Here is a 12667-nt window from a genome sequence, read left to right as displayed (position 1 = left end):
TGCCAAAATGGGTTTATCAGCGTAAGCGTTCCCTGCTGAATTCTCCTTCAGCTTTCATAGATGTCTGTCATGAAGGCAAAGGCGATATTTAATATGCAAAGGGGCTGTTAACCGATCAAAGTAGCATTGCTGTGATAATGTGCAAAATGTAGGAACTCTACAGCACGGTGGAATAAGCTTTCAAGTTTGATGAAAAATACCAATTAAAAGATGGGCTAAGAGCTCTGAAGCATAAGAAGCTGGAGATAATTAAGTGGGGCTAGTAACCCTGGGATTCTTTTGCAGGATGTTTTGTGGTTAGAGATCCCGTTCAGAGTGGGAGGCTAGGTAAAGAGATATTGTTGTGATTATAGAGGGCTCAAATACACGGCTGTGTGTTTTGTTAAGTTTGCCACTGTTCTTCCTCACGCACGGGCTAGAACTGATCTGGGAAACATACCGTGACATGCCTTGAGACCATAATGTGACACGCATTTCTAAATGTCACATGCTGTCTTTTAAAATGATCAATGGAATGGTCGCTTTACACCAGCTGATAATCTGACCACGTACCCTTGTGTAAAAAAGCAGCATTCTCTTCTAGGCGTTCTTTTTCAACTGTTTGATTCATGGAGCCATATCTCAATACAGCCTTTGTGACATCCCCTGAAGTGACAGTGGTGGCATGAGCACTAGATAGTATGCCATCGCTGCATGAATCAAACAGCTAATGACTGAGAAATCTGTGTATAAGTAGAAGCTAATCTGTTACCTTGCACTCATTTATTTTCTGTAGTTAAAAATCTTATCCACTGAGAGAGCCTCGTGAGATGTGTGTCTTGTTTTGTGAGGGTCCCAGTGGACAGCAGGCCAGAAAAATCTGTCAGTGTATGCTACATGAGTGTAACACAAACTACAGCCTGCTCTGTGTGTAATTTTTGTACTGTTAGGGGTGGGTGTGTTTGTTTTTTGACTGCTTTAGTTATACAAGTACAACCCCTACAGTAGTTACAGTTATTCCTGAATAAAGGTGTTCTATGCCAATATTGTTTATTCCCCTTCCTGTACAGGAATAAGGCCAAGTCTACACTATGCGCTACAGTGACACAACTGCAGCCTAGCACTGTCATGTAGACCCTTCCTACGTCAATGGAAGGTGTTTTTCAGCCTTTGTAGGTAATCTACCTCCCTGAGTTGCAGTAAGCTGGTTGATGGAAGAATTCTTCAGTCTACCTGGCTGCGTCTACACCGGGGGTTAGGTCGGCTTAACTGCAGCACTTCGGGGCTTTTCACAGCCTTGAGCGATGTAGCTAGTTCAGTCTAAGTGTAGACCAGGCCTCAACTATATTGGTATAAGCATATTTACACTGGTATTGGTGAATCCAGATTGGGGGGGTGTAGACTTTTGTGTGTAGACAAGGCCTTAGTCATGCATACCGTGCTTTAACTGTAACTATCCCTGTACAGTTAAATCAGCAAAACCCTCCCAGTGTGAACACAGGTTTATCAATATAAAAGTGCTTCTACTGGGGTCGACACTTTTAGATTGAGTTCACGCCCCAGCCCAGGTAAACTCTACAGACTTCGGCTGGCATAGCTGTGCCAGTCAGGAGTGTGAAGAAGTGTGGTTCCTGACCAACACAGCTGTGCCAGCAGAAGCTCCCTGTGTAGATGCAATTATAGCGTCAAAACGGCTTTCACCAGTATAGCTTGTTTCACTCGGGGGTGGTTTTACTATACAAACTGCAGTTTTGCTGCAATAGCTGCATTCATGCTAGGAGTGCTTTGCTGATGTAGTATACAACTATAGCTATCCCAGTATAGCACTGCTTGTGTAGGCCTGGCCTCAGTCTACACAATACTGTACATTCTCAGTTTTAGTTGTTTACACTGGCAAATAAATATAGAAAACATACGTTATAGACTAACTGGGTTTTATTAAAATTTTCCTCAGTGAAGGCTCTTAAGCGTCATGTAACAGCTCACTGACTGGGGATATGCTGATTTTGCAATTGTGATGCAAAGAGAAAGGTGAATGGCTACTGTAAAGACATGGTGCTACAGGGACATCTATTGGCTGCTCTGTTCAATGACTGACTTTTCAGAAACTGCATGAAATGCCCCAATAACAGCTAAGCGGGTGAAATGAGACAATCACTATGCTCTTGAATGAACTCACATAACAAAATGATACCCCTCCCCCCAAAAGACAAAAATATCCTATTGCCTGTCAGTGAACAGTTTTTTCACAAAGCGATCGCTCTATATCTGACCTCTCAGTCCTCAGCCTCAAAGGGAGCCTGTACAGCATCTTCAAAAGATGAGCCTGGGAGCTTAAATTCATGACTTTGCTAGACACTAAATATCATGGCCTGAATCGAGACAGTGGGTTTATGGCCTATTACAACAATCTGTAACCCACCAATGTTAACAGGTCTCTTCACCTTGAGTGGTCCCTTGAAATATGTGTTATGCTAAACAATCTGTTCCACTTTGCATTTAGCTGGGGCACTCTTGAGTACATTTCCCAGACCCAAAGAAGAGCTCTGTGTAAGCTCGAAAGCTTGACTCTCTCACCAACAGAAGTTGGTCCAATGAAAGATATTACCTCACCCACTTTGGCTTTGCAGAAAATGTTATTTTTGTCACTCTTTAAAATCCTTTCCACTAAGGTTAGGTCTACATGTCAGCAAAACATATGTTGCTCAGGGGTGTGAATATTCCACATGAGTTACCCCAACGTAAGTGTTTCTGTGCACACCGCTGTGTTGGCGCGAGAGCTTCTCCTGCCAGCATCGCTTAGGCCACTCACGGAGATGGGTATTTTATGCTGACTGGAGAGCACTCTCCTGTCAGTATAGGGAGCATCTTCACCAGACGTGCTTCAGCGGCACAGCTGTATCCATTCAGTTGCCCCACTGCAGAGCTGTATGGATAGACATGACCTCAGGAAGATCAGGTACCTTAACTCACAGCACAGAATGAGAGGCCTGTTGTCTGAGCAGCCCCATTTGAATGAGAGTCTCATTTACTGTTGGGTTGAGGGAGGTTCCTATGTATAACTGCACCTCAGCTGCAATGCCAGTGCATCTCAATGCATGAAGTGGAGATGGGGACCAGTTTTCAACTGAAAAGAGTATGCAAATAGCCTTACAGATGACTGTGCATAGTGACAGTAAGCATGACTGGGTCTTTTCCCCCTTCTTCATACTAGGTTTCGTGCTACAGTATATACCTGTCCAGAGTCTGCTACTGAACGTCGAGAAATGTCTGATGGTGTGAACACAAGGATTGAGGATTTAAACGCAGTAAGTGACACTAGCTTTATTTAGGCCCCGATCCTGTGACTGACTGCATGCAGACAGACTGGCTCCTATGGTCCTGGGCAGCCCAGCTGACAACGGCAGGGATCCACACACAAATGGGGCTCTGGCTATGTACAGTCAGTTGCAGGATTGGGGACCTGGTGACGAGGACAGGCTCCAGGAATAGCTAATCATGGAATCATAGAACTGTAGGGCTGGAAGGGACCTTGAGAAGTCACCTAGCCCAGCCACTTGCATTGAGGGAGGCCCAAGTAAATTTAGACCAGTCCTGACAGGTGTTTGTCCAACCCTTTTCTCAAAATCCTCCCATAATGGGGATTCCAGAACCTCCCTGGGAAGTCTTTTCCAGAACTTAACTCCCTTATAGTTAGAAAGTTTTTCCTAATATCTGACCTACATCTTCCTTGCTGCAGATTAAGCTCATTACTTATTTTTCTACCTTCGACAGACATGGAGAACAATTAATCCCAGTCCTCTTTGTAACAGCCCTTCATATATTGGAAGACTCTTACCAGCTGCCCCCTCAGTCTTCTTTTCACAAGACTTAACGTGCCCAGTTTTTTAACCTTTCCTCATAGCTCAGGGTTTCTAAACTTTAGCATTTTTGTTGCTCTCCTGTGGACTCTCTCCAGTTTGTCCACATCTTTCCTGAAATATGCTGCCCTGAACTAGACACAATACTCCAGCTGAATCCTCACCAGTGCCGAGTAGCCAGGACAGTTACCGCCCATGTCTTGCATTCGACACTCCTGTTATTACAGCCAAGAATGACATTAGCCTTTTTTGCAGCTGCATCATATTGTTGACTCATATTCAATTTGTGACCTCCAGATCCTTCTTCTGCAGTGCTACCGCCTAGCCAGTCATTCCCCTTTTTGTAGGTGTGGGTTTGATTTTTTTTTTCCTTCCTAAGTGTAGTAAATTTGCACTTGGTCTTTTTTTAATTTCATCTTGTTGATTTCAGACCAGTTCTGCGACTTGTCAGCTGGGGCAGAGCCTTCTTTTTATGCACAGGGTGGTAGCTGTGCCATTTTCCATTAGATATAGGGAGAGCGATGCCGGGAAGGCCCCACACGTTAAAAGCTTAAGGGGGCGTGGTGGTAGATGAACAAAATACAAAAGTAGGACTCTCTCAGAAAAGGTGGTTGATTGCTGCCAGACTTATACCCTACAGCTCTGATATCTAGGGAGTACATGATGGTATGGTACGAACTAAAGGTTTTAGTAGCCTGAATATGGAACAGCTGAATTACAGGTCATCCAAGACAATATAATAATAATACTCTTACAGCACGTTTTAGCAGTAGATCTCAAAGTGCTTCCGAAAGAAGGTGTCATTGTCCCTGTTTTACCAGTAGGGAAACTGAGGCAAAGAGAAGGGAACTTGCTTGCCCAACTTCTCCAGTCAGGCCCGTGACAGAGCTGGAATAGAACTCAAGTCTTGTGCGTCCCAGTCTAGTGGTCTAACCACTAGGCAACACTGCTTCCCCTCAAGAGGTGCTGGTAACATATTTGTACCACATTGCATCATCATGTATGTGCCACATATGTGACAGAAAAATGTTTTTACAAATGTTTGAGAGAGCTTTACATGTTTTTATTGGAACTATTTTGTTTTGTGCAATAGCTTTAGCAGAGGATGGGGATCTCAACTCTTGTATACAAACACCTACTTTACCACCTGGTCCAACTGTATAGGGATGAGAGGGCACCATAAAACCCTTTAAAAATACCTGAAATAGCTTTACTGTACCTAAAATGGCTGATCTCTCAGGCCCTTAGTGTAGTAACAAGTCCTGAACCACTCTGGAAAGCCAGGGATCTTCCTTTTCCAGTGGTATCCATCTCCTGTTTCTAACTTTGAAATCTCAACCCTTAAATCTGTGACAGCGGCAGAACTGAAAATTACCCATCTTGGGCCTCAGAGGTGTATAATTTTGTGGGGAAAATTCCACATTTGAGGGGAAAGAAGCAAAAGTTTCTTTAACAGATTCCTTTGGGGGAAAAAAAACAGTGGCAGTTGAATGAAGAGGCTCTGAGACTTGTAGCAGTCGTCTAGTGAAGCTGGCTGAGCAGCTGAGTTGGCTAAAGGCACATGATAAATTGCAAAACCGTGTGATATATTAAAAATCCATGTGTTTGTGAGATAATTTATCCCACACGTGACCTTTGCTCTTAAAGGGCCTGATTGAACTCAGATTGCGGTCTACCAGCAGGACAGTGGGGTGGGAGGAGGTATTGTTTCATGATTTCTGTGTGTATATAAAGTCTGCTGCAGTTTCCACGGTAAACATCTGATGAAGTGAGCTGTAGCTCACGAAAGCTCATGCTCAAATAAATTGGTTAGTCTCTAAGGTGCCACAAGTACTCCTTTTCTTTTTGCGAATACAGACTAACACGGCTGTTCCTCTGAAACCGGTCTGTGGAAAGACGCCCATTGGTTTGGATTGGGCGTTTAATCTATTTATTTGACTGGTTAGTTGGCACTGATAATGTCCTAAATAATCCATGAATTCTGCTGTCTTTGAATCACGCTGAGCTTTCCAAAACTCATTTGTTTGGATTGCTTTGACTTTTGTCACCCAGCCCCTATTTAGACACACATTAACCTGTAAGGCAGGAGGGTGGCATAGTAAGGATGCATAGTAAGGGTAAGAACTAGGGGCCGAGTGCTGTGGCCCATGCTCCACTTCATGAGTAGTGTGCGGAAGTCAGGATGGGGCCCTGAAAGAGTATGATAGTTAAAATACAACGCTCCCGCCCATTTATAAAGACACGGATTTTCCTCCATTTGAAAATGAGACTGATGCATTGGCCTGTTATGTTGTGCAAACTTTCGGTAATACTGCTCAGTGCGACACAGTGGGCAGCCCTCATTCTCTGTCTTTGTTCCAAACTGTCCCAGCTAGCAGTTAGAGATGCAGATGTTTATTTGACATGATATCATCCCCTCTCTAAATGCTCATGTCAGACTGACCCCCTGATAGTCTCACTGCTGACTAGCCAGCTGGTCAGGATTTTGCTTTTAATTCTGCGTGCCTCAGCCAGCCAGACTCCTCTCTCTGCTTGTTAGCTGTGGAGGCCTTCTTGAGAGAGACTGAACTAGGGCCTGATCCTACAATTGTTGCCCAGGAACTCCTGAAGGTGTCATCAGTGTTGAAGGTGCTCAATATCTGCAAGAAATATCTCAGCCCCTTTCAGGACCAAGCTCGCAATGAGCAGAGTTTTAAATTTCTGGTGTCAGGAAAATGTGCCTTACAGTATCAGCTACTGAGCCACTTCCCTGGAAAATTTCTTAACAGGAATGAAGCTGTGATAATTCTCCCCCGTTCGTCCCCCCAGTATTTCAGCTTTCCAGAGATTGGCAAATTGCGTCCATGTTCAGACATCTTTGAATGCCATTACCAGGTGTCTGGCTGACTCATACTAAACACCTGCAATCCTTCCTCAGGCTTCCCTAAAATGCAGCTGAAGGGCACCACACCAAATAAGTTCCCATTGCTTCACTATTGCTCCTGCTTTGCTTGCAGGTGATAACCCAAACGGAATCGCACCGCCAGCGGCTGCTGTGCGAGGCGGCTGCGAACTTGTGGACCTGGGGGATCAAGGTGAAGAAAATCAAAGCCATCTACCACATCCTGAATTGCTGTAACATTGACATCACCCAGCAGTGCGTCATCGCTGAGATCTGGTTCCCAGTGGCTGACTCCGGCAAGATAAAAAGGGCTCTCCAGCAGGGAATGGTGAGGGGCTAAGCGGCGCTTCCCAACCACTCTGTATCGGAGCCCCCTTCTTGCTTCGGAATGGACTCCCAGGACCCACCAGAGCTTCTTTTTCCTCTGCCAGTTTTTTTCGTCTGTCCCTCTCTTTTATCTCTCTCCTGTCCTTTTCCTTGTCTGTTCTTATTTTTGGCTCTCCCGGTTCTGGTGGCTCCTGTCCTCATTCCCTGACAGAGAGATACTCGTGGTTCAGGCTGGGTGGGGACATCCCTGGGTGCGTCTGGAGTTGGGCCACATGTGCTGTTGTGGCTGAGCTGAGCTCTGCATTGAGTTGCTCTGAGCACCCAGCAGCATTAGGCCCACTCAGAGAAAGGAGGAGAGGTGAGCGGCCCTCATGGACTGCCTGCCCCTTCATTTGCGGCTGTGGGAGCACGTTTGATTCAGGGAAGTGAGTACAGTATAGGAATGCGCTGTTTTGCCCAACGCCACTGTCAAGGTTCCTTCCCCACTCTGAACTCTAGGGTACAGATGTGGGGACCTGCATGAAAACCTCCTAAGCTTACTTTTATCAGCTTAGGTTAAAACTTCCCCAAGGTACAAACTATTTTACCTTTTGTCCTTGGACTTTTGCTGCCACCACCAAACGTCTAACCAGGTTTATTTTATTAGGAAAGAGCCCATTTGGAAACGTATTTCCCCCCAAAATCCTCACCAAAACCTTGCACCCCCCCTTTCCTGGGGAAGGTTTGATAAAAAATCCTCACCAATTTGCATAGGTGACCACAGACCCAAACCCTTGGATCTTAAGAACAATGAAAAAACATTCAGTTTCTTAAAAGAATAATTTTAATAGAAGAAAAAGTAAAAAGAATCACCTCTGTAAAATCAGGATGGTAAATACCTTACAGGGTAATTAGATTCAAAACATAGAGAATCCCTCTAGGCAAAACCTTAAGTTACAAAAAGACACAAAAACAGGAATATCCATTCCATTCAGCACAGCTTATTTTCTCAAGCCATTTAAAGAAATCATAATTTAACGCGTACCTAGCTAGATTACTTACTAAGTTCTAAGACTCCATTCCTATTCTGTCCCCAGCAAATGCATCTCACAGACAGACCCAGACCCTTTGTTCCCCCCCCCCCCCCCCGTCCAGCTTTGAAAGTATCTTGTCTCCTCATTGGTCATTTTGGTCAGGTGCCAGCGAGGTTATCCTAGCTTCTTAACCCTTTACTGGTGAAAGGGTTTTTCCTTTGACCAGGAGGGATTTTAAAGGTGTTTACCCTTCCCTTTATATTTATGACAGCCACTGTGCCCTGAGTCTACTGGGGCTAGTCTGTCTATCCCGTCTCCTGAGGGGACCAGCTTCCAAGGTTGGGAGACAGTGGGCTAAAGGGGTGTATAATGCAGACCTGTTGGGCAGGGTTCACTAGCCAAATAATACTCCATGGGTAAGGTTTCTTGGCAAAACCGCGTGATGTGACTAGTAAAAATGGGCTAACGTCCATCCTTGTCACCTGTTTGCAGGAACGTAGCGGCTCTACCATCTCCCCCATCCTGACTGCAGTACAGTCTAAGATGGCCCCACCCACCTTCAACAGAACCAACAAGTTCACTGCAGGCTTTCAGAACATTGTGGATGCTTATGGTGTGGGGAGCTATAGGGAGATGAATCCAGGTAAAAAGACACGTGCTTTGCTGCAGCCTGAAGATGAGATCCTGCCAAGGGCGTGGGTCAAAGGGGAAGGCCTCCGGTCTCTGACCACACTTTGTGATCCAAAACCACGTATGTCACAGCTGAACCAAATTCTCTGCTGGTGCAAATTAGTTCAGCTCCATTGACTACAGTGAAACTGCACCCCTTTACACGTGGCATAGAGTCTGGCCTTCTGACCCTAGTGGTTGATTTAAAAAGCTGATTCTTGTTGAGGCCCTTCAGTGAAACTGAGCTCCTGTCTGTCTCTTTCCATCAGCTCCATACACTATCATTACCTTCCCCTTCTTGTTCGCGGTGATGTTTGGAGATTGTGGCCACGGGGCTGTTATGCTGGGCTTTGCCCTCTGGATGGTCACTAACGAGAAGACACTTTTGGCCCAGAAAAGCAATAACGAGGTGAGTTTCCTAGGGCTGAATGCATCCTGTCAGCCTTGCAATGGGTTCCAAAATCCTTACTCAATACTGAAGGCATCTAAACCCCAAAATGTTAAATGAATTTTCTTCTGTAAAACTCAGAGCACCTAAGAGGCCTTGCTGTTTGGCAAGTAGTTCCTCTGCCTAATAATAACACAAAGGGCCAGATCGCCCCAAACACGCTCTAACTTTGCACCTGCAGTTTCATGCACCCGCGTATATGTCTGTACAAAACTGCAGCTGGCATTTGTATGTACAAATTGGGGCTCAGTTTTCAGAAGTCGGATACTAAAGTCAGGCTCTTAAATCCACCTTTAGGGGTCTAAGTAATTGGCCTGATTTTCAAAAATGTTGAGCAACCAGCAGCTCCCATTAAAATGGCTGGGTGTTCAGCAAGTCTGAAATTAGGCCATTTCTGTAGGAACATCTTATCCAAGCATGAACATCTGGAAATACGGGGAGTGAGTGAATGACTCTGTAAAAGAATTCCTCTCTCGAGGCATGCTGCACAGTGCGAGCATTGCTGTGTTGTGTGATGGTTGCTTGCTCTCCCTGAATTCTTCTCTTGCAGATTTGGAACACCTTCTTTGGTGGGCGCTACCTGATCCTGCTCATGGGCATATTCTCCATTTATACTGGCTTTATCTACAATGACTGCTTCTCCAAATCTTTCAACATCTTTGGTTCTTCCTGGCATACCCGCCCCATGTTTAGAAACAATACGTGGAAGTAAGTGGTAAATGATATAAAAACAAAAAGCAAGATGACATGTAATGGAACAATATTTTGTTCCCTGGGGATTAAAAGAAAGACCTGCTGAGGATGCATGTGGGGCTGGGCTGAATCCCTGGGGTGAATTCATGTGTGAATGGACCAAGCTGTGTGACTGAATTCACGTTTGGACAAATCTCATCTCAAAATCAAGGTGTATTTTAACAGATACTTAAAATAGCTGCTGACTTGGGGAGGGGCCATCATAAGCATAGTGGACTCCATCACCCGGCACATGGGAGTGTGACCTGGCTTTCCCGTTCCTCACCTCTCTCTCTCTCACTCCACTTGCCTCCCACTCACCTTTCCCAGCCCCCTTTTACTCCTGGAGCCTGCCCTGCCCACTTCTTCTCCTCCCCTGTCTGTACACAGCCCCATATCACTATAACAGGGTTAAAAAAAGAACTAGATAAATTCATGGAGGATAGGTCCATCCATGGCTATTAGCCAGGATGGGCAGGGATGGTGTCCCTAGCCTCTGTGTGCCAGAAGCTGGAATGGGTGACAAGGAATGGATCACTTGATTACCTGTTCTGTTCATTCCCTATGAGGCACCTGGCATTGGCCACTGACGGAAGACAGGATACTGGGCTAGGTGGACTTTTGGTCTGATGCAGTATAGCCGTTCTTATATTCACGATCCGGCTTCATGTCTGTATCCAAGAGATTCCAAGGCCCAATAAATTCCTGGACTGAGATTCTTTGATGTACCAAAACTCTCATGCTCCGGGAGCTTGGGAAGCTTCTGGCATAATTTAAATAGTGTTGGGGGCCTGTCTAAATTATGGCAGCCTCCCCTGGGCTGCCCTATGGGCCGCAGTACTGCCTGGAACCTCTGCAGAACTGTGTGCTAAGGCCCAGTCCCACCTCCAGTCCTGCCACCGACATGGTCCTTTTGATGCTAGCAAGGGGGGTCTTGGAAGGCAGCTTTATGGCAGTTTTCCTCAGTTCCTGTTCTGGGGAACCCCCACTCCTGTCCAGCTTACAGGGCTTTTTGAGCCCTTTGCACTGCTCCCTCCAGCCCTTTTACCAGGTGTGAAGGGACTGGAATGAGGGTGAGGATCTAGCCCCTAGTATCCACACATTGGGGAGAAATGGATTTGTGGCATTCCTTCAGATTTTTCAATGACAATGTGAACAATCAAAATGCTAGAGAGCAATTGCCTAGACGTTCCGGAATTGTTCGGATGCTACCTTGATGTGTTTCCTCCCAGACTCATTGTAGCTGGAATAGGAGTGTCAGGCCTTGTATATCCAATATAGACACGTATGTGTGTACACACACACACACACACACACATGTATAGCATATGCACATGCACAATGCCACTGTAGGCCTTGGGTATATGACATTTTTAATTTTGTAGTACTTAGCACTCTTGATAGAGAAAAACCTCAGGTTGAGGCAGTAAGAACCTGCCCCTTCTCTTTTCTTTTGTAGTCCACATGTTCTTGAAGAAAATCAACTATTGCAGTTGGATCCCGCGATCCCTGGAGTCTACTCAGGAAATCCATATCCATTTGGAATTGATCCGGTAATAAAGTTCAGTTGGTCCAAGATCTTTAGTTATATTCCTTCCTCACGTCTCCAGATCTAGTACATCAGCAGCTTGTGTATAGCCTTCAAATATGCAAGCAGTCCCTCCCAAAGCCACATTGGCCACTTCCTGCTCTTTGCAAGTCCATTACACCTTAGTTATGGAGTCTTTTAGGATGCTCATCTTCAGCCGTCAAGATTTTAGTACAATATTCCTTCCCCTCATGCCATGACCAATAGATAGAGGCTGTGTGGTCTGCAGGCTTGTGCACAGATTTGGGACTTGGGAAATTCTGAGTCTAATCCTTGCTCTGCCTGTGAGTCAGTGGATTTAATTTACCCAACTGCATAAGGATAATGATAACGTGTACCTATGTATCTCATCATTTTGATTTGAGGATTAACTCCTTAATGTGTGTACAGTGATTTAAAGCACTGAATAAATGTAAGGATTATTAATGTCTCCAAATTTGAGTTATTGACATCTAATACCCCATCATTGCAATTTTGTGTGAACCCTTTTTCTTCATGCTGGGTATGAAATTCATTTAGCACCAAGTGGTCACTAGCACCAACCTCCCTACTTCCCTTTCATTCTCATCCAGCATGCCTCTGTTCGTAAAAGAGCTAGATGTGATTTCATTGTCAAAAAACAAGGCAAAGAAACTCATAGCAGCACAGTAACATGTTAATGTCCTGGGCCCAGACCTGGCAGTGTAGCTGAGAAGCATTCACTGCAATTCAAGAAGTGGCCTTAAAGTGGGTTTAAGCCAGCTGTATGTTCCCTCCCCCACTCCTGGGACCATCTGTGTCCACTTGCTGGTGTAAATTAGAACAGCCGTATGCTTTTATTTACTCTGGCTGCTAATTCTCCCAGTGGGCTATTCTGGCATCCAAGGATGTGGGGGGAGGAGGGCAAAAGTGGACAATGGGCATATTCCACCGGCTGTGCATAGAAGACATTACAGTGGCTCCATGTATGCCATCTGAGGATTCCCCGGCACTCTGGTAATCCACCGGTGATTGGGTCAGCTAGCTTTAGGGCAGGACATGGGCTTTGCTGCATAATTATTATTAGTTAATTGGATTTTATTGAAACAAAGCAATTATCCCAGCTGTGTCATTTAATTGGAATGTAGATATGCAGCATACAGCAACACGAAAGTGGACAAGAATAACTGTGATGAGCCCAGCAGGCCACTA

General features: G+C 45.2%; 1 protein-coding gene across 6 annotated transcripts in view; it reads left to right on the top strand.

Annotated features, from left to right (window-relative positions):
* Window positions 1-12667, top strand: part of ATP6V0A4 (ATPase H+ transporting V0 subunit a4) — a 59288-nt gene that overhangs the window by 17037 nt on the left and 29584 nt on the right. For all 6 annotated transcript variants that reach the window (XM_073322826.1, XM_073322839.1, XM_073322800.1 and 3 more), the window contains 6 exons: window positions 3194-3287; window positions 6836-7048; window positions 8553-8703; window positions 8999-9138; window positions 9728-9885; window positions 11369-11462. In XM_073322826.1, coding sequence (XP_073178927.1) covers window positions 3194-3287; window positions 6836-7048; window positions 8553-8703; window positions 8999-9138; window positions 9728-9885; window positions 11369-11462 — 850 coding nt within the window. The remainder of the gene's footprint in view (window positions 1-3193; window positions 3288-6835; window positions 7049-8552; window positions 8704-8998; window positions 9139-9727; window positions 9886-11368; window positions 11463-12667) is intronic.

The sequence above is a fragment of the Lepidochelys kempii genome, chromosome 1, assembly GCF_965140265.1.
Source record: "Lepidochelys kempii isolate rLepKem1 chromosome 1, rLepKem1.hap2, whole genome shotgun sequence".
Taxonomy (NCBI): Eukaryota; Metazoa; Chordata; order Testudines; family Cheloniidae; genus Lepidochelys; species Lepidochelys kempii.
The sequence above is the reverse complement of the archived record's forward strand: the minus strand, read 5'-3'. Positions and strand labels throughout refer to the sequence as shown.